General features: G+C 36.3%; 1 protein-coding gene across 5 annotated transcripts in view; it reads right to left on the bottom strand.

The window, feature by feature from the left end:
- Positions 1 to 17,699, bottom strand: part of LOC139962523 (biotin--protein ligase-like) — an 85,599-nt gene extending 67,900 nt beyond the window's left edge. For 2 of the 5 annotated variants that reach the window (XM_071962564.1, XM_071962563.1), the window contains exon 1: positions 17,367 to 17,698. Coding sequence is in view for 1 of the 5 variants with exons in the window: in XM_071962563.1 (XP_071818664.1) it covers positions 17,367 to 17,392 (26 nt within the window). In the remaining 4 variants the exon portion in view is untranslated. Of the gene's footprint in view, positions 1 to 17,366 lie in introns of all 5 variants that reach the window. The other 3 variants (XM_071962560.1, XM_071962559.1, XM_071962562.1) reach the window with 2 other exon arrangements.
- Positions 17,700 to 23,214: the final 5,515 nt, after the last annotated feature.

The following is a 23,214-nucleotide window of genomic DNA, read 5'->3' as shown; positions in this document are numbered from 1 at the left end:
TAACATTAAATACACGTTCTTCTGTCATTTGTTCTACAACCATCAAATTCGAAATGAGGAATCATCTCAGAGGTCACCAGAGAGGCCAGTTTCATAGTACCAAACGATTCTAGAAAACCTACTAACTAAAGATTTCTGCGAATATATAGAATCCCATCACTCCACGATTAATTAAAAGACAGGTTCCTGGAAAACATTTTTACAATTATTTATCTACACAGACAATTAACTAACAAAGATCAATTACCAGCTTAATAAGCCTATACTTTGCACTTTCTGATTTCATACGCGCTTTAAATGTTACCGGTGAAGTTCCTCATAATTTGCATATATCAAAGATGAGGATGACAAATACCAACACATGCTCTTCTGTCATTGGTTTAGGCAACTGTCTATAATCACAATGAAAAATCATCATCTCGGAGGCCGCCAACAAAGCTGTGACCAGTCCTATCATGCCAAACATTTCTTGCAAAACCTTCTCACCAAAGGTTTCCACGAATCTAGAGTCACGTTGCTTGCATGATTAAATTGCTATGTTTACATCTGAGATGCTGTTGACATGAGTAGGGGCTTAGTTTTATATATAATGAATCCATGATCCATATATGCTACAAACATGAAATTAAAGGGATGGTACATGTCCCCAGGTTACAGCATTGGTTTGGGTTGCCCATTGGTTAATTCACATCAATTTGACCAAATTTATTGAGTGTTTAAAAAATGACTAAATTACTACCCCATAATGGGTCAAAATCACTTTTCTCTGCCAGTCGGGTAGTTTAGGTAGATAGGAAAATTTACTTCGTTCCCCACTTACCTGTCTCCCCACAACCTATGCACTGCATTCTACCGTGTCTAGAATGCCCTTGGTAATCTTTTAACACTGTACACCCTCACTGGCCCTAATGGCCTTCCTTCATTTTTCTACCCACAAAGTGTCTCACTGTGTTTTTCAGAGTTAGAAAAATTTTTGCGAAATTCGCCCGGATTACCTTGGATTTATACTCTAGAAGTTTCCTATCAGGACTTCTGCACTTCCAAGGATCTTTTCCAGCCTGATAAGTATCCTTTTCTTGTAGGGAAGGGTGTTTTTGGGGGCTGTTTTTAGTGTACACTCTCGCCCATGCGTTTGTTTTTTCTTACGTAACGTTTTTAGGTAACAGGTAGTAGCTCTGCGAGACTACTTCGTTCGTTGCCTATACCGCCTTGTTTACGCGGATAGGCATATATTTTCGTATGTACATGTTTCAGCTTTTCTTACTTTCAAAAAATAAGATGTTTTGCTTGTTTCATGTACCTTCGTTACTTCTTACGCTTTTGAGGGGGTTTCCCCTTTGTAGCGTAATTTGTAGCGTTGCCTATACCGCCTTGTTTACGCGGATAGGCATGTTTTTCCGTATGTACATGTGTTTCAGCTTTTCTTACTTAGCATAAGATGTTTTGCTTTCATGTACTTCGTTAATTTTTACGCTTTCAGTGTGGGTTTTCACTTTTGTAGCGTAGTTGTAGCCACGTTCCGATATCTCCTAACTAGTCGAGATAGTCGGCTCGTTTCGTTGTTTTTCATGTTAAGACGGGAGTATCCTTGACTTCATATATTGTTGTATATTTTCATGTTTCCTCCAGTTGTTGCTACGTGCGCTCCCTGAGTCTCATGACTTGGGATGTACCTCGTAGCCTTGTTCCCCCCTCCGCTGGTTCGCGGTTAGGGGGTTCTCTCCCTTATATACATTTTTCGTCCTTTTTACAAGTTTTTCGATGCATATATGCTTAGTTACGTTGCTTCCATATGTCGGAAGTGTTTCTCCTTGTAACGTATCTTGTAAGCCGCGAACTCCTATCCAATACTAGGCAGTTAGGCGGTTCGATTACGTTGTTGTTGTTTCTTGTTTGAACCTTCATATATTTGTATATATTTTCATGTTTCTCCATGGGTTTCGCTACTCGTGCGCCTCCTAAATGTTGGGAGTTTCACTTGGGGCGTATCTCCTAGCCTTGTTCCTCCCTTCCCGCTCTGTACGCGGATAGAGGGGTTCTCTCCCTTGTATACATGCTTCGTCCTTTTCCTTCATGTATTCTAGTTACGTGTTCGCTTCTAAGTGTGGGAAGTTTTTCACTATTGTAGCGTACCTTGTAAGCCGCGAGCCTCTAGCGGGGCGCATTGTTTTTGTCACGTAACTTTACTATCTGTTAGCATACTCCCACCCTACTTCCTCCTTATAGTCGTTCCGTTTGATACGTTAGACTATTCGCCGTTAGTCTCTCCTTAACGTGGGTTTCTCAGACATGTCTCGAAAGAGTGTTTAAAAAATGACTAAATTACTACCCCATAATGGGTCGAAATCACTTTTCTCTTCCAGTCAGGTAGTTTAGGTAGATAGGAAAGTATAAGAGAGGAGGGAAAGAAATATTTAGCAATTTTACTCAGAACTCTAATCCATCTCAGGAAATTTTGCATCTGGCAAATTCAATGTATAGTTTTTGTTAATATCAACATTTTCCTTGGGTGAGAAAAGTTCTAGGTTTTTCTGAGTCCATGCAGGAATCTAATATGTACACCATTTGTTTTAAGACCCCGAGGGGGGGGGGGTGGATGATGGATCACCGATCGCTGGTAGCAATTATTGTCTGTCCACAACTGACTATCAGTGGAAGTTTAACAAGTTTCTGTTCTTATCTTCTTGTTACTGTCTGAGTATAATGTCGTTGCACCAGACTGTGATAAACTTAACATGTATATTGATTAAGCCGTCAAGCCAGACTTTTGATCGACAATGACAAGAGTTAAATGTAAGAAACATGATGTTGCTGGTACAGTACAATATACAGTACGTATAACACTTAGATACATGTGAAAATCTACCTAACTGACAGATATAGACAGTCAATTTACCACAAAGTGACACTAGTCTAGATCAGATTATTTGGCTGTGCACAGCACTCCCTAGCTGCAATGATGAGTTTTGGTTTAAAGCAATTTATACAGCGATCTGCTGACATTTGTGATTCTTCTTCAATGATGGCAATTGACATACATTAGCTGTGTACAAAAAATGAAAATAAGCCAAACAACAGTAGGAACCTACTGGTTGCAGGTTCACATGATAGTACATGTCATCAATGCATACACATGTATACTATAGGTAAAGTACTGCGTTGTCTATGCATTTTCTCTATGCAAGGTGGAGTGCTGAGGTTGTGGGGAGACAGGTAAGCCAGACACCAAAGTAAATATACTTGTGCTTATATGTGCACTGCATCTACTGTGCCTATATACTCTAAGCATTTGGTGAGTGTTTTTTTATAAATTTATTTTACATTTCCTGCAATTAAATTATATCACTCTCTTTATTACAGGAAATTTCTAGGAAAAAATTGCAACTTAAAAAAAGTTAACAAGGGCAAAGAAAAACCCCTTTACAAGGGCGTAGGAACCGGGGGGACTGGGGGGGGCGCCAGCCCCCCGGTGAAAAATGTGGAGGGGCGGAAGTATCATTCCGCCCCCCCGCTTCGCAAGTCAGAAAACCCCTTTTTCATTTCCAAATGAGAAAAAAAAATCTCATTTGGAGCACCAAATTGCATCTAAGGCCTGGTGAAAATACAAAATTAAGTTTACAAAATGGAGTGGGTGTTGAAGTGTGCTATATTGTACCAAATTGCATCTGAGGCTACCTGGAAATGCAAAAAATTCCAAAGGGGAGGGGGACACCCCCTCCCCCAGGCCGGCCATCAGTCTTCAGCCCCCCCACTCAAAAGTACCTTCCTACGCCACTGCCCCTTTATATTGTGGTTTGAATCATCCCACAATAGCTGGTAGCAGATTTAATATCAAAATTAAACAATTTTGCCAATTTGCATCGCTTGGTATATATAAGCCTGTCTGCATCAATACATCTCCTCTAGCACTGAATGCTGTGATACGGTAGACTGGATTTAATTTAAATGTAAATTATGAAGCAGACAGACACATTTGACAAACAGTGGAGTTCAAATTTCCACCCACAATCATACCCTAGGGATATTAGCCCTTGGGAGATTTGTCACAAATTGACACGCCGCTCGTGCAACTCGAGCTCTCCGTTGTGAATCTTCTTCTAGCCCACAAATTTGTTAACGTATGATGATGTAGGCCCTATCTGTACAGCCTACTTTAGCCTACTGTACATGTACAGCTTAGGCCAATGAATTAAGCTTCCAGAAAACAAGTACTAATGTCTGAGGCAAAATGGCCTAGAACTACGTACAGTTTTAATATACAAACATCATTAAATGATCATACAGCTTGGTTTGATAACAAAAATTAAAAAGATTGCATGGAGGAACTGCAAACCTAAACTTTCCCATTCATTACGCTACTAAGTGAATTGTCATGCAGTCTTCACTGTACACGTATGGAACTAATTCACATTAAATACAAAAAGTACAACTGATGAGAAGCCAACCAATCCGTTTAACCACTGTATCTCCATCAAACAAATTTTCTAGTCACATAGTTTACTTTATGTGGGCAGTTGGGATGCACATGTATGTTTGGCAAGTGTCCAGATTTCAATCCCCAAGTATGAAGAGGCCCATCCAGCAGCTATAGTCAGGACCCGACACTATTCAGGAAGCTACAGTATCTGGAATTAACCAGTTTAAATAATGGTCAAAAATAAGATCCTGATTCAGCAAGATTGATATTGCCTCTAAGCATTCGCCACAGCTATCAACACTGACCTTCATAACATGGTAAAACTGTGGGATAGTTTCAGTAAAGTATGTTGAACTTTCTAACACTTCAACAATCTCTTAGCAAACTTTTAGCATTGATGTTCAAAGTCATCTAATATATTACTATAGCTAGAAATATCATCTTCCCCAGAGAGGCATATGTCTTTATTATTGACACAGGGATAGTTTTTTTGCTAATAAAATAAAACTAGTTAAGAAGCTTGCCAAAAAATGGCAACATCATACAAAATGATAAATCCTATAGATGCAATCCCATAAATGTATCTCCCAGGTCATTATTCTCGGGCAGAATCTTGGATTTTTAATTTAGATCTTTGTCGCAAATACAAACAATTTCCCCCATGAGTATTCTTCGTTAAAAAAAGCTACTCACATATCTTTCAAATGAAAAAGCCTGAAACATTAAAGTAAAATGGAGCATAATTTAAGAAAATGAAGTTTCCAGCCCCATGCATTGCTAAAAATCAGGCTTTGGCCTGCAATTTTCCTGCAGATGCATGTAGGGTAGCAACTTGTGAAGCTACATGATTGGAGTTTTTGCATATTAAAATAGGGTTAGTGTACCCAGGGATGCTTAGGGACACTAATTACTTAAAAGTAATTATATATGTCAACGTTGCATCGTCATGGTATTCTGACTACCCAGCAAACGATTTCAAATTAATTGAGAAAGGGAAATAGAAAGGAGTGGATCAAACTCACATATTTCTCCTTTTATCTCAATAATTCACCTGCATTGGCCAAACATATGCGAAAATGTTCAACAATGGTCATTCAGACATAACATGTCCACAAGCATTTAACTGCCATCAGTTCTTAAAGCATTTTCCTTCTGTGGACATTTCTAATTATACACACTACCCTCAGTTATCTGAGAATAAGTTGGAATGTCAGAACTTGCAGAATCAAATGCCCTTTTCAAAAATTAAATTTGAAGAAGAGCAAAATTTAACATCATGCTAAAATTTGGAAATACACTTCTAACAACCAGCTGTCAAGATTTATTAGTCTGGTTCAATAGTTCAAGTGAATTTAAAGGTCTGAAAATGATGTTACTGAAAAAAATTATAATATGCATACATCACTCCTTCCTCAATTTTTACATCCTCTGCTGGGTTAGATCCAAATGACATCATACAGTATTACAAACTTAAGTGGCTTGACATTTTCAAATCGAAAAGAAAAGACTTCATCACCGATGATGTGGAAATAACTATGACATTAATGGACTTCATTTTACTCCAACACATCCTGATTTCAGACCACAGGCATTATAGTCGTGATTACGACCTAATACAGAATAATTGCCCCATTTAATAGCCTAATTAAACCCCCACATAGCGACGTCATCATGTCACATACAGCTTAGGGTACACAGCACTTAATTCCTACTCTGCTGTTAGACATATATACATTCTTTACCACACCTAGAGGAACAGAAACGTGAAGAGTGAGGAAGAGGCCTTTGATCGGACTCTGGGATAAGATCTGGTGTTGGCTTATGTTTGTCATGTGCATGACCAGCAGGGTACGAAACTAGGACGCATTAACACTCAGCTGGAACCTTACTGGAGATGATGCCGTTACGTGGATAGGCTAACAGTAGAAACAGCCGAGATGCATGTTAGGATAAAAATATACAATGCTCCGTGCAGGATACTACCCATGGACAATGAAGTGAAGGGATGCTATGTTGCCACGGTGATAGAAGCACAAATACTTATCAGCTGTGCTAACTAAACATGTATACTCCATATGATGAGACACAATTTCAAAATGAAGTTAACTCAGGACATCTCTAGCTTCATATATTTGTGCAATGTTGACAGCATCATTGAAGTTGAAAGTGGTAAAAAATATGTTCATTGTGATATGGTAAATGAAACCACCAGCTATATGGTTGATGAGTACTAATGTTACATTTACCGCTAAAGAGGGCCAGCATCTATACCCAGCCGGGTTGTCATGGGGTGCATGTTACAATCACTATGTAACCCATCCTTTGGTTTCCCGAAAGAGAAAACTATGAAGTCACATACTCTTAATGACCTTGAATAATTGTGAGGGGGACCACAGATTGCAAAGTCGGCAATGACTATAACACGGGTCACAAAGTTTGTATCACTATTACGGTTAGATTTGTCCAACACGGCAGCATACAGAAAGGTTGTACTCAAAGCCGAAGCCAAAGTGAATTAATCAGGTCACACATCCGAGTCTATGGCTAAGTACTATAAGTTCTTCAATACCTGCTTCACTACCTTTCGGTAAACATTTCATAACTCTCTGGTTTTCATTATATAGTCAAAGCAGTCAAAAGGTTGCCCACTGCAGAAGGCAATCCTCGATGACTATTTAAATCAAACATTCTAAATGTCTCAAATTTCTATGAAAAATTAACATGAAGTTTATAATAGGAAATGTAGAATGCTTCTGCACATCTACCTTGACAATATCACAGACCACCAACTGTAATGCACTCCCTGGGAAGAATCAAGAGTTTCTAACCCTCTCAAATTATGTTACATTCGATCAACCATATCTTGAATTTAATGAAACAAGATATATAGATCTGAGGTTTTCAGCTAACGTACAGCACTGTGGAATATTCCTATTTTAGATAATTGTGTTATGTATATTCATTTAAATGCCCCTCTGGAATATCCATTTTTTAAGACTTCTCAGTAAGGACAATCAGTGAGCGAGATCTAGCAGTAAAATGCTGATTGAAGTTGAAGTATGTGTGACCATTATTTGAATTTCTAGCATATCTGGTGATAAGAGTAATGGTCTTCAAGTTCGGCAGCATTTCTAGCCAAGATAGACCTATATAGAGATAGAATGCTTATGAGACACGTCACTGTACATTGCTAACCTCATCAATGTACTTGTTCAAAGCAGATGCAACAGGAAAGGTAACACAGTTTAATGACAGAGATGATTAATCAACAACATCTTGGATTTATTGGTCCACGCAGCTGTTTCTGTTTCTATAATTGAGGCCGTAACTTTTGATGTATGACATTCTCCCCTGTGCCGTAATAACCTAATTAATTGCGAGAAGATTTTTTTACCTCGCTTAAAGTCTTGAATAATGCGCACACTTCACCGTGGGAACCATTTGCCGACATATATTGTTTAAAACTATTTGTCATAAATCTTCTTTATTACAACTGCATGGGTACATGTTCTATAACAAGACAAACAAGAAACTAGAGTAGTTTTATCAAAAAACCATTCACCAAATGCACTAGTGTCCGCAAGTACGTTTGAAGGAGCAGCTCGATCCATACTGAGTTACAGCCAGAGTTGTACAGTGAGTCCATATATATATATGGTGTTGTACTAGCTGTATGTATTCTATCATATATATACTACTTCTTGTTTCTGATCTACTTTTTGTTTCTGATTGGGCACTTGGCTTCGTTTGGAGCCTCAATTGCACTCATGGTACTCAAATGAAGGGGAATTATAATTGTACTGATACTCCTGAAGTAACCAATGGCTGTGACATGTATTGTATTTACTATATGCATATTCATATTCATGTTTTAAACCTTGAATATACTGTAGATGTATCGTAGTGTACCAGTATGACTGGCTCTAGTACTGTTAAAGGCAAAGTGCTATATTATACAAAGGGGCTTTTTAAACTCCTTGTTGCAAAAAACTTAATTAAATGTATGTATTAAAATCAGATTTATTCAAAATGTTGATCATATAATTTTGATTTCCATTTATAACAAAGAATGATTATCATCTAGCAAAGTTATCACCACATAAAGTCGCATTCGGCATTCCATAATATAACAATGTTAAGCTCTCAGCTGTGACCATGTGGTCATTTTCAGTCAAGACCACGATAAGTGGTTACAAGAATAATGGCAGCCTGTTGTATTTGGACAAGTTTTAAACAAACCTAGTATGACTCAAAAAAGATTCCATTTGACCAAACAATGCTTTCTACCGGATGAGAATTCTTGAGTGTGTGATTAATAAATGGAATGAATGGTTCTAATCATTTAGCCAGACAAAAAAAAAATTCCCCACGTGAGCTTAAATGTCATCTGCATTGCCCCCAAATTTTAAGCAATATGCTCAAAATTGCTGAAAGTTCTCAGATTATAGTAGCTTTCCTTGAAGTACTGAGCCTGCAAATTATTCCGAGTCATTGAAGAGTGGTACAGTACATTAAACAAATGACCCAGAGAGGCAAATCCTTTGAAGGTGGCAGTAGAAATACTTGTTGAAATCTGAACATTACCATTTCCATTACCAGTTACCATTTTGTTGACGTTTTCTAGCATATTTGGAGGATAATATTGACCACCTTTTTAAATAAGGTAACTTTAAAATTTTGCCAATTACTTCATAAATTGATTTTTTATTTAAATAGTCAAGCTGATGAATTACATCATTATGGGATTTTACTATTTAAGTTTTGAAAATTGACAAGTAAATTGATCAAAGTTCAACTTAAAAAATCTGCCTTCCTAATCAAATAAGAAGAATGACTCCAATCTTAAAAGGAGTCTTGCGATGGAACCTCCCCCCTTGATCAGTTTTTCTTTAACCGTCATAAATGTCACGGGTCAGCTGTTGTCTTAATGACTTACTGCTGTGAGAGCTAATAAAAGAATCCCCTGTAGCCCCCTCAAGAAATCTGCTAACACAAACATTCGCATTAAAACGCTAGGTCATTTATAGAAAGTCCTGCTGTATGTACAGTAGCCTAAGGTGGCAAGGCGCAGTGCAGCACTCAGTACTTTTCTGTCAATCTGCTATGTCACTTGTAGTCAGGGAGAGTGTGCGAGACCTTTTGAGTGTTGACAAAGAATGGCATGGTAAAGATGGCAGGCCCCCTTTCCCTGTTGTTTGAACAACCAGATAAATCAAATTTTAATACATATAGACCAGCTACATATCAAAGATATTGGTAATAAACTTTATTTTTAGGTCAATATAGCACAGAAAGTTTTATCCACTGAAATAAGTAACGTCTAAGAATAAACTTCAATTTTCTTTCTCCAAGGTTCCCTGGAAGACAACAAATTCTGATCTCCTAGGCAACAAGTTTTCTCCAAATTCGTTGACATTTATCCTGGGTTCACCCTGATGAGCCATGCATAGGCAATATATATTGCCTGGTTAACTAAATATGCTAGAACAATCTATTATGGTCACTCCCAGTCAAACTCCTTCTATAGATCTTCCACCCTTAGACCTAGCAATATTTCTAAATTTGACCTAAGTTGATGAGGAATTGCTGCCTAGACTTATAGCCACCAACTGTAGCCACTTTGCCAAGCCCATATATACCATTTTAAAATGCACGGATTTCAATCCCAACTTGAATTCCGGCTGGATTTGAGGAAGTTTTCAAATCTGTCAGTGCATTTTTGTTGAGACAAAAAAATATATATAGAGCCTTTATCACTACTGGGACTTTCAAGACATAGTTTGGAGTGATTTTGCAATTTACGGACTCAAATCAAAGTTCCTGCCCTTAGATTCTTGTCCTCTCTTCCCCCTCCTCCACCAAGATTGGACCCTCTGTTGACGCTGCCTCTGTTTATCACACATACTTAACTTTTCGTAAACGTCGAACTCCACAACATTAGATTGAGTTATTACTGTATGCAACTCACCTGCCAGAATGCTAAGATATCGATGTACTAATACTTTATACACATGTGTCTTTATGGAATCCAAGCAATGCACACAGAACATAAAGCATCCTAAAATGAATGAGTCCTGCAGAAAGTACTGTGACATGCACATATGTTTATAAACTATGTGTATACCCTGTATGCATGCATGACTATACCAAACATGTAACTCCTGTTAACATGATACTGGCCCTATGCACACACTGACAAAGTGGACATGTTTAACCTGCCTGGGAGCGTCTATTTAGACATGTACATGTAACAGCTCCCTCAAACCAGTGTGCGCTGGCTAGCCGGCATTAGAAATGTGGCTCATACATGGTCCCCATAAATGGTCGGTATAGGACTCAATTCGATTGTAACACAATTACAAATTCGCTTATCCGTCGAAGTCGGAGACAACCGTGCGGTCCTTTCCAAGGAATGTCAGCTCAGTGGTTAACGCCGGTGCCTTTTAATCATAATGTCCCAAGTTCGAGTTACTCCAAGATTAATGTATGTCGTCCAGTTACAGAGTTGTCGACAATTGACAATTCATAATCATGGACGTTAAAATACGAATCTAATAGACTGACTTCGGTCAGCTTGCGGCTTTGATAAGCCAATGATGGCTTCTTCGCGAGTTGCTGCTTGCAGGAGGATCTAAAATAAAAATACATACTGTATATCAAGTGTTATTCTGTCTACTCGTGTGTAGACACTTAACATGGACACAAACTTGGTTCAGATATTAGTGCTCAAGCATCAAAGGAAACCTGGAGTTATTGACCTGTAGCTCTGAATAGAAATATCAAAATGTACCAAAATAAATGTGGATCTCCCAAAGAATGATCTTGATGGGAGTGTAAGTAGTTCCATTCCCATCCTCCCATGATAATGAATTCTGTAAATTTACTTACAATGTGAGGGAATACCATCAACCTCTGAAATACCCTGTACAGTTGATATGTGATATATGCAAGTATAAAGTCAGTTCTGTACAATTAACCAGAATAGAACATACATAAATCACTTGTATTGATAGGTAACATAACTGCATGGGTATCATGTTGCAGTCTAATACTTCCTAAAGTTCTGACCTTTCCACTAAAAGAAACAAAACTCAACACAACTCCCAGGTCTATCAAGTTTTCCGGCGCAACTTCAGACTCGAGCGTCCACTAAGTGTCGCAGATAACCTTTCCAAACGATATGTGTTTGAGATAACAGAGTCATAGACGATGGTTGTTTAACATCGGGCTAGTTGTAAGTGTCAATCAAAAAATCCTCACTTTTGATTTTTGAAATTTGCTTCATTCTATAGGGTCAGTTTCGAATCAGAACTAGTGCCGAGATTTAAGCGATTCTGACTCCGTGTGATATTTAGATTATAACTTAACTAATTATGCGCATATCATTATGGAAATTCAACTTCCCTTCTACCAATCATGCTGGAGTATTTAAACTCAATATATGCGGCCAATTATTTCAAGGAAGAACAAAAAATGATATCATGTTTGACAGGTTTTAAAGTTTTCACTCCAGAGGGAAAACAAGAGGAAAACAAGTAAATCATAGTAAACATGAAACAGGTATTCTCTGCCTCGCCAAATAAATCATAATTATGAAACATTCTATAAACTTTGCAGAATTATTTTTCAACTTTCGTTGGAGCGTTGCCAATTTACAGAAATTACCGCAGAATCTAGCACTTGCCGGGAGAGATGAACATAACAGTGAAATATTAATCAAAAAATTACAGGTAAACAACATCAATTATTAATATTCTCACTGTACCATCGACAAAAGCAAAATATTACTCTGCCCCATGATATGAGAAAGTATTCTAAGTTTCAATAATTTACTACAAAACGTTGGAACTCCGGGGAAATTGATCTTTGTCTACAGTATAACAATGGTTCATAGCATCACCACTTCCGAAACATTGCTTTAAGCATAAATCAGACGTGAATTATAACGCTAACCTATTAACATTAAATGTAGAGGAAGATCCCTTTTTCTTTTTTGCTTGGAGGGGGGGGGAGGGGAGAAAGAAACAAAACTTGCTAGCTGAAGACAGAATTAGTTCAATTCTTCATGGATTATCATCTGTCTATGGTATATAATAGACTGAAGCAGACAACAAAAATAATTATTTATCGATATTAAATTAATCAACAACAGATCTGAGTATATATCTTATCCTCGATTTGGCAGGTGACATAATCAATCGATCCACATGGCAACCAAGTTCCGTGTTTCTATCCCTCACAGGCTTGAACTACAAACATAGAGGATTTCCATGTAATGTTGTTTTATATGAAATCCATAGATGTATGTGCACATGAAGAAAACACCTTTGTCTGGGGTCCGATGGTGTTAGATTGTCGGGTCTTACACTTATCGTGACTAATTTCCAGGAAGAGATTCATGAGTGAAATACATAATGAATGCTTCATATCCTCTATTCATGACAACAGTGTATATAATTATAAAGACTTACTGTACTTGAACAAGAACAGATGGGACACATTTATAATTAAACGAGGATACGATTTACAAAGTTAATTATTCTTAACAAGTGACATAATTTTCATTATAGGACTGCCCTGCGGTACAAGGGCAGAGGGTGTGGGGTGGGGGGGGTGATGGGAGTTGGGTGATTAACCGCTGGATATTTTGTAAGGCTTTACAATAAGATGCACATATTTATTGTCTTGCAGTTTTCAAATTTATCTCAAAATTGTTTTACTCCATATCATGACCTCCTATAGTATTTGTTGCTACCCTATACATATGATACAAACATGTGCCTGCGGTACTACTTAAGACAGTGTTTTTGTATTTGTCAGGTACGTGTGTATCTTGTAAAGCACTTAAAAATGTAATGCCCAATGACACAAATAATGCAAAAATCATGAAAACCATGCTAGTTTTACTAAGTGATAAAATAGCCATATCTCATGGTTTTCCAATAATAAGACTCACCATTTGCTTTGTTTTTGTCTCACAATGGGATCTCAAAGTACCATAAGTGTGCAAAACTCTTAAACCGGTACTATTTGAAACAAATCTCTGTGAAGCAGGTTAACATGGAGTTGTAGACCTATATGTATAATAAAATAGTTTTATAGTGTGTATATAGTCTTGCTTTTAGAGCTACTGATATACTGTAAAGACCTCAATTATAATCTAAATAAGCCTCAGGATGCACCATTTTTGTTTTTTAGCCTTGGGAGGAACCCCAACCCCCTTCCCCACCCTACATAGGAGTCAGCTCCAATGAGAAGTGCCATCCCCCGCCTCTATCAAATCCTTCATTCGCCTCTGGCCCTTCCACAAAGATTCAGCCCCACCTTTGAAATCCTTTGCAGGCCACTGCCCTGTGTTATTGATTATTATCAGCAAAATATTCATTGAATGGTAGTTCTCAAAACCCTATACAGTAAATTGTCGTTTAATTTTAATTAGATACTGCAAACTTGATTTTAGCCTATAATTATTTTTTAAAGCACAGTTTGCATTGTTTAGCATGTGGCTAAACTTTCAGAATGTCTAGGCCTGTTCATTACACTGGAGGCAATCAGATGATGGGCCAAGCAACTGCGAAAGTTTCTCTGTTAATCATCCTTCTGTAGAAAGTTCATTCAACATCGATAAAATATCATTTTCCTAAGCTGTATGGGATTACAATTCTGTGGGTATTCTCATCCCCCGAGTCCTGTTATATTTACACATTGCTATAAACCCTGCATGAAGCTTCTACGGTGCCCAGAGATTAAAGGCAGACAACCAAGCAAAAACTCACACAATAAACTACACAAATACACACATATATATATATATATATATATGTCGCAAGTGGAATGACAGATATCATTACGTGCAAAACTTGCCATAGATAAGAAAATCTGTCCTAGATAACCAACTTTTTACGGAAAAAGTGGAGTATCTCTTTCGAGATCTGGCCATAGGATTCACAAATGATTTCGTGTTGGTTAGCATCATGTTTGATCTCTAGAGTAAGGCAAAATATGTCACCAAAAACAGCACTAGTCTTGTTCGATACAGGTGACAAATGCCTACAGTGGAATTACGACCTTCTTTACCGGTTTTGAACCTCTGGACAGACAACCTGTGTCCATAGGCTAGTTGGTACGGGCTGTCAGCGAAGTCCCGGGTTCGAATCCCGGTGAAGGCTGGGAGTTTTTTCACTGTTCTGGATTTTCCAACTCACTGCCATTATAATTTGTTTATATATAAAGCTGTTGTTTTGCATTTGTTCATGCTTTAGCATTAGTCTTATCAAGTCATGTTAAATACTACAGTATATGTACACACTGCCATGGATCCCAAGTGAAGCTTCCAATGTCCGTGTAATTATTTTGATCTTGGGTGAATATAATTCACAGGCAACTTCAGTAGGAGTGTACACAGCTTCAAAGTGTATATTAATGCACTAACATTTACAACTTGTTAATTCATCGCATATTCCTATCCCTCGTTATTACCAGGTAAACTTCCTTTAAAAAGGTTCTCATCCTGTTTGCAAAACAGACTTGCAGTAGAACAAGCAAAATCTTGGTATATCAAATTCCATCCCTGATTGATGCAACATTAGAGGGGCTAGAGGTATGTATATATATGCCTTAATTGACATGTGATACTGTACCATATAGCAACAAATGCAAGTAACATAATCTCTGAATTTTCATAATTACAGACTCCCTAAAATGTGTAGTTGTACCATGGTGGGTAACTATAGTGTATATAACTAATGTATATATAGTGTGCTAATAGCGACAGAGAAAGCTGTGTATTGAACATATACAGTAGTACGTTATGCACAACATGGAGGATTTAATTCCCCATTTTCTTATGTCTATTTCTGTTTGGTAGAAAGCTGTTCACATTATTTACACTTTAAATATGCTATTTACTATCTAGATGATCTGCTAACTCATGCTCAGTTAGCAGAGGTAATATTTATTACCCTCAGATATATGCTAGATAATCAAATATTGGTCACGCACGTTCAAACATCTAAAAAGGGTTTTCTTTATGCTGCCATCTTTGAAGCATATGATTTCTGAGTTCTTCAAAACTGATTGATACATTTTAAATTGTTGTCATAACAAAACTCATCTTTTGTCTGAGAATAAAATTGGAGGTTCAGACAGGACTTTCCAGAATTTGGAGGTAACTTTATTGATGGCCTGCTTATACAACGATGACCGGTTGAGAACAAACACCTGTGATAGCTTCCGTTCCGCCAAAATTTTAGCACAGAGCACTTTACATTTTTTGTAGAAAGGTACTTGGGAAAGTCTTTCTTTAATTTTACCTTTCTCTCAAAATATTGTGAAAAATTCAATAAATTAACTACCATAGTGACATAACATACTCTCAAGAGTAGTGTGAATCTCCGTATAAGGGGGGGGGGAGGGAATTGTCATAGAAAATTCCAGTGAAACTGAAAAAAAATGTACCTAGATGCATTAACAATCAATATGTATGAAAGATACATGTATGTGAACAACATATACAAATTCATGCAAAATCTAATATGTGTTTGTGACTATGCTGTGAAAAAATTAACAAAATTCTGAGCAAAATTGTTGAAGCACAGTCAGTGAATAAAATTGTTTAATAAAAAAACTTGTAACTTTATGTTTCACCTTGATAATGGACTTTTCCTATTTAAATTAGCCCTCTCTTTGTATATATTCTAAATTTGACAAAATTTGATGAAATGGGCTAAAATTTGACACAGGACTTGACAGCAGAATTGTCTGATTGTGTAATAGTTTCAAAATTCTCTATCAACGATATTTTTCTGTTTAGAATATATATTAAAGTATCTAACTGTGTTTGCATGGTTACATTAAAAATATCATATTGAAGGAATAACGAAGGCAGGGATCAAAGACAATTTATATTATTCAGTAACCTCAAAACTCTCTAATATTCCATTTTTAAGTTAACCGCCATGGAATTTTAAGCAAATTACGTAATCAATGGCGGCTTACTGTGTATTGTGGTGAGGCGCCTTAGGAGCCAATTTTCAAAGCGAGCGTATTCAGTCAAACAGGAAGCGGTTAACTTAAAAACCGAATATTACAGAGTTTTTAGTTTACTTAATAATATAAATTGTCTTTGACCCCTGCCTTTGTTATTCCTTTAAGGACTCCTGTTTTATAGTTGCATATTGCATTAAATTTGACACAACCTGGTTTGCATCATAAACAACCATTTAGAGAAAGATCAACTGGTGCCTTAAAAACATCACAATCTTAACTGAAGTAAACTTCCACCAGGAACGATAAAATAAGGCTTAACTTTGGTGTGAACGTTGCAGACGAAAGACGAAAACAAATATGTGGGACACAAAACTGTATGTGGTTTGAATGGTTGTTACCGAACAGATGTCTAAGGTGACGGAGCATTCAAGGTAGATATTACAGGGCTTGTTCAGAACATCTGTTGTTTAATTGCAATCCAAAGCAAATATTGCAGATTCAAGCATAAATGTTACACTACACTATCACCTGACAAGTGTCATTTACTTTAACAAGTCAGTTACACCAAGAAATGCACACTAATTACAGACATAGCCATATTTAGAGAAGCTTTAGTGCATGGTCATGCCGTTGTTAACTCCAGCTTTCAACATTAAAGAAATCTTAAAGTTACAATAACTAATTAAGCCTACTGTGTACTAGGCCCTATTTATTATCATCCTTTACAATTACAGCAGCTATTGTGTGTTACTAGTAGTAGTATTAAGTTAACCTATACAGTCTATAGTCAACAATAAGCCTGTAAATTAATTATACACTAAAGTTAGTTCAACGAAAAACTTTCCGGTCATTGATCAAAGTACTATATGAGATAAACAATGCAAAGTTGAACTTGCCGCCTACCATAATTTAGAATTAGGCCTAGGCTAATTAAAAATAGTTAGGCTAGCCTAGTTCTTACCGTCGCCGTTGTAACCTGCTTCCCATTTAAGACGATAGGGTTAATCGAAGTTGATTAAAACATGAATTTCAGATCAAATTTTTAGATGAATATGGTTACACCGTTGGAAAACTCCAATTCGACGTTTGTTGTTAATCAACAGCGGTGATTTGGTAGGTTTTTGCCTATAATATAGTAACACTGGGCAGTAGCAAGTTGAACTTGAGTTCCGCAACGTGACTGATGTTGGCAATGAACATGTAACGCGTAATATATTAATCCACCGTCTGTTTACGTTTCACTCGTGGAAAGTACGTCTTACGATCTCGCGCGCTGAGCGATCGAGGGTGCACACTGGTATACGGAAGTTCATGAACGTAACTTGTGAGAAATTGGTTTCGTGAAGGAAATTTCATCATACTGAGGCCTTGTATATATATAAGGGCGCATATACTACCAGAATAAAAATAGGGGCTAACCCCACCCCAACTAACAGACAGTATATTTATATGTATATCATAGTGTACTGTAGATAAAGGTATAACATGTATGTACGGTACATCCCCGTACGGTCTAGAATAACATTTTAATTGTGTCAATGTCTGCATAATATATATTGCATCTTAGCACCCATCATTTTACCAAAATTTCTCAAAGAGGAGGGATGACCTTATCTAGGAGAGATTTTGTTTGTGGGAAATGCTTAAGTCGTACAAAAAAAACTCAAATTCTTTTCAATTCATCGACTATACCACCAAGCCAATCATGACACCTAGCTTTTTCTGACCAGTTGCCCGTCACTATACAGGGGGTAACGGGCATGTACCACCCCCTCCCAACCCCTACCCTTAAAAAAAAACCTCAAAATGGAAAAGTACCTGATCAACCATTGTTTTAATTCAAGAAAGTACCCTTATATTAACATTTGTTATTAAAGAAAAATGCCGTTTTGTGAAGAGATTTTCCGTTAGAATGTTAGAATTCATATTACAAAACTTGAAATTACATTGATGCTACTATGTTTGTGTTGTTTTAGTTATTTAGTTACACCATGGAGCTATCTGTTTATAGCTCCATGGTTACACCTAAACTGTTATCTTGGCTATGTTCGAAAGATTAAATTTTTGATAATCCTTGGAGAGTGTTTACCTGTTGTGACTTCATTATTTACAGTCCTCTGTGTCCCTGATACCATTAGAAATCAAACGTTGATAAAAGATGGCGCTGTGCCAATACTTTACTCAGAGCCGTGTATATACGGCTCTAACTTTTGAAAGAGTCGTATATAGAGATCTCTATGTACATGAATATTTATGTGATATGAAATATTGTTGTGACTCTTATATGCTCCTGATTCCAAAATTTGAGGAGAGTAATTCCTGAATGAGGAGGCTACGGTCCTTAGTGGACATGGGATGTACCCATGCATGCCGGTCTCAAAGAGTGGCTACAGCACTTTGCCCACGGCAATGATTTACGCACACCATGTTCATTTCTGGCCAATCTCTGCTCAACCAACCTTTTTGTTTTTGTTGTAACATCTTGGGAAACATGGCACGTGTTCCTAGCCCAATGACACCATAACACCGGCGTGACAAGCCTTACACGATTAGTAGCGTAAGGGCTTTCGCTTATACCGCGATGTCAACCGCCGCATCTTCTAGAACCACGTTGCCATATTTTTTTTACTAGTACACTCAAACAGTGTTGATCATTAGTGCTTGGCAAAGTTCTTGCACTAAATGTGACAATATAAAGCACGGAGATAAATCAAGTTTTAATGAAGCGCTTTTCATGTCTACAAGCTTCTCAGACTTTGATCTATGTTAACTTTCAAATGACCTTTGACCAATTTGTATAGGATTCTTGTGCTCAAGAAGGCGGGGTTAGGGGGGCTACACATCGGGAATGTACTACAACAGAGAAGTAAAAGGAAACAGTTCGAGTGTAATATTTCTACAGAAATTCTGGTCTCTTAAGATTCACCTAGATTCACCTAGTTAATTGGTACTATCTCACTGGAATGCTCCTTTAAGTCTAAATTGCCAGTGACGTCACTTCCTCTGTGAACTTCAATGCCAATCCACTGCTTTATATACTTTCTAAGAACACAGCCACAAAATAATATTCTTCAGCTTTATATAATATAGGCAGAACCACCCTTGAATGGCATTCAACACCAATTTTCCTTGCAAGATTTGCACTATACATGTAAACCATGTCATTTTTGGCCTTATATTTGCCTATTGAGTTTGGTGTTGTATAAGAGTAGTAACTTACCTAATAGTCTGTGTAGTAGACTAAGTAGTCCAGCCACTTTTATTGATGAGCCTCTGAAGTTTTAAAGGGCAATTCCAGAAATATTAAAAGTGTATAGGAATACAACCTGAAATGTTAGCAATGTTTTTTTTTATAATAGCCTATAACATTTGTGCCTTAAAGTGATCCATTTAAGAGGAAAGCAACAAACATTTTCAAAATCACAACATGCTTTGTCAATGTGCATTCAGACATTTATCCTGCTTGCTTCAAGTTTCACTTTTTGGTAAAAAAATGTCTTCTATTTCAAATGAAGCAGCTCTGAACTATTTTTTTTTTAAAGAAAGGATATGTTATGAAATAGAATAAAAAACCAAAAAAAAATAACAAAGCATACAAGAAACCAAAATTAATTTCCACCTTAATGTGTTTTTCTTAATATTTTATTCAGTAATATAACGAACCAACAGAGGCATATTTGATTCATGATAAATGTGACGTTATACATATTAAGTGCTTTTTTTAACTGTATATAACACATCGGTGCTGCATTATCCATGTAAAAGAGAAGGACGTCAAACAGATTTTTCGACTTGAGCAACCGACATTTGTATTATAAAAAGGTTGCCGTGGTTACGATATCAAGAGGGAGAATGTACATAATATAGACCCTGATAAATGGATTCTCTCTTCTTTTTCATTTGGAAAATCAATAAATTGCAAATATGCATGTTTCATGAATAACTTGAACACTAAGGTTAGATAATTATATGCATATGCAATATTTCAACATTCATACTGTCATTAATAACTGTGCTGTATCTTCAGAAACCGGGCAAACAAGAAGAGACCCAGTAAACTCTGTTTCTTGTTTAAAAAATTCAAAAAATGAAAAATAAAAAAATGTATTCATGGATTGGGAGAAAAACGTGTGAAACATGCACACGACAAAAACAAATTCTTGATAGCCACAGATTTCAGTATGACAAATGGATCGGCAGAAAACTTTATGTCGAGAAACTCATGTTGACTCATCTCTCACAGGATTAAGACAAAAGATGTTTACAGCCAATACAAAGGAATATGGGTTACATTGTTTAATTCCTTTAATGAAAAACAATTACTTAAATCTTAAATATCACGATTAAAAAAAAACGAAAAAAAAAAATGTGCAGAGCAGGTCGTGGGGTGGACGTGAAACAGATCGACATAATAATCCGATACATTGACACAAAAGGGAAAAACAGATTAATGAATAAACAAGTTTTATGGAATACAGTTTTAAGCTTTCTAACGAATTATCCAAGACTATAAAAGTTGAAACAAAATAGCTTTTAAGTTGCTAAATGCAGGTTCTACGGTGCATCAGGCTGTTCTATACTGCAATTGGCATTGATGATATCATAACAGTGTATTTTAAATATTATGATACCAATCTTTCTTTCATGACATTGGTGGATTTCAAAGGTGACATGGGGAGGGCGATTGGGGGGGGGGGGTGAAGGGGGACAGGTTCTAAAATCCCTGAACTAATTAAGATTTCTAGGGCATGAACTTCCATGAAAGGGCCAGAATAAGTTAGGTCTATAATTAGGTTTATATGGCATCAACCTTCATGAAAGGCCACAGACATCCTCAAACTATAATTTAGGTCCATAGTTAGGTTTATAGGTTTATTTTTATTTCGCAGTGTCTAATATTCTCAGCTTCCCAATCAATGTATGAACCTGAATATTACATTGTAATAGATTAATTTGCATACTCTCATTTATTCTCATTTTATTTACTACCGTGAAAGTTTAAATTCTTCATGTTAGATTGACATATATGGCAGACACATATTCAACTTTTAACTTGTCAATATGGTTGCATTCAGACCAAACTTTTTGCATAAATAGAGAAAGTTGTCTTAATATCATCAGAGCAATTTGAAATGTTTTACACAAAATTCTGACTAAACTCATAACTGGAAAGAAGACAAAAAAAAACAAAAAAAAAAACAAGCTGAATTGAATTGAAATGCAAATGACTACATTAGCATGTCTTCCATTAACATAGAAAATTTACATATTTAGAAATTGTGCATTTTCAGTATTGCATTAATTTTATTGTATCGTTCTTAGATGAACTAAAACAGCATGAAATATTTGTGGATTCATCCGACGCAGTGAATTTTCGAGTAAAAACCCATCACAATCCACGTTTACCCTCATTCTAAATGCTTCTTCTCTTAAGACTTTTTACCTCTACCTGTATTGGAATAGAATCTTCTTAATAATCGAGAAACTTTTTTTACATTTTTCAGGCAAGTTATGAACGATAATCAAAACTGCCGTCACCCTAGACTTTCCACAAATGCAATTTCTGAAATTTTAACCAGACAAATTGAATAGCCTGCTTGACTGGTAGATAAATGAGCAAATTATGTCTTACAGCAGCCAGTTGGTAATGTAATACATAGCCAGTTTAAATTTAATTGAAAATAGTGAGAGCAAATATACTGCAGTAACATTACCATGTATAGCTGAAAACAATGGTGCAACAAGCTGGCAATTGTGATCTTCCAGTTTTAAAACAACAAGTTATGCTATAATTCTAATGAAGGTTAATGCAGGATATTAATATAGCTATGTTTTAATAAATGTAAAGCAGTTTTTTTGAGTTTGGTCAGTATTTTTACTAAACCTAACAAGTGTTAATCACAACAAGATTGTTCTTTATCAAATAATATATTTAAATATATTTCACCAAAGAATTGCTTATAAATGAGCGAATAATAAAGGAATCTAACTTAATTCCAAACACCTCTTAGCCCAGAATTGACAATGGCCCTATTTAAAAAAAACTTTCCTTCATAAATTTGAAATGCTGCGGCTTTAAACATTTCAAATCTAATTTCATGCCAAACATCTCTTAGCCCAGAATTTTTTTTTAAAGAAGTATTATTCTTGTAATTTGACGATGGAATCATTTTTTTAAATTTTCCTTCGTAAATCTGAAATGCAGCAGCTTTAAACATTTATTTATATAAGAATTCAAAATTTGGAAACATTCCTATTTCTCTTTGAGTGAATTCATTACTTGTTCATTAAAAGGTCATTTGGTGTGAGATTTAGGAGGGTTTCTTAGTTTGAACGATCCCAATCTTGAGTAACCTTAGGTAATGTTTTTTTAAATTTTCCTTCGTAAATCTGAAATGCAGCAGCTATAAACATTTATTTATGTAAGAATAAATCAAAATTTGGAAACATTCCTATTTTTCACTTTGTGTAAATTCATTACTTGTTCATTATAAGGTCCTTTGGTGTGAAATTTAGGAGGGTTTCTTAGTTTGATCAATCCTAATCTCGAGTAACCGTAAGTATTGTTGCGGACGAAGAAAAACTTTCTTTAGTTTTCAAAATGAGACACATTTGATTATGTTCGAGTAAATTTGCACAGGTACATAGAAAGAAGAATTCTACGGTGTATTTGTACATCAAACGATTTCACAATACTATACTTTAGTAACAACCAGTTACATCAAACTAAACCTTATTAAATATGCATCTATGTCCAGTAAATGATCGTAACAAATTTTGCAATTAATAAACAAAGTGTTCCACTAGTT

This window comes from Apostichopus japonicus, chromosome 21 (assembly GCF_037975245.1).
Source record: "Apostichopus japonicus isolate 1M-3 chromosome 21, ASM3797524v1, whole genome shotgun sequence".
Lineage (NCBI taxonomy): Eukaryota > Metazoa > Echinodermata > Holothuroidea > Aspidochirotida > Stichopodidae > Apostichopus > Apostichopus japonicus.
The sequence above is the reverse complement of the archived record's forward strand: the minus strand, read 5'-3'. Positions and strand labels throughout refer to the sequence as shown.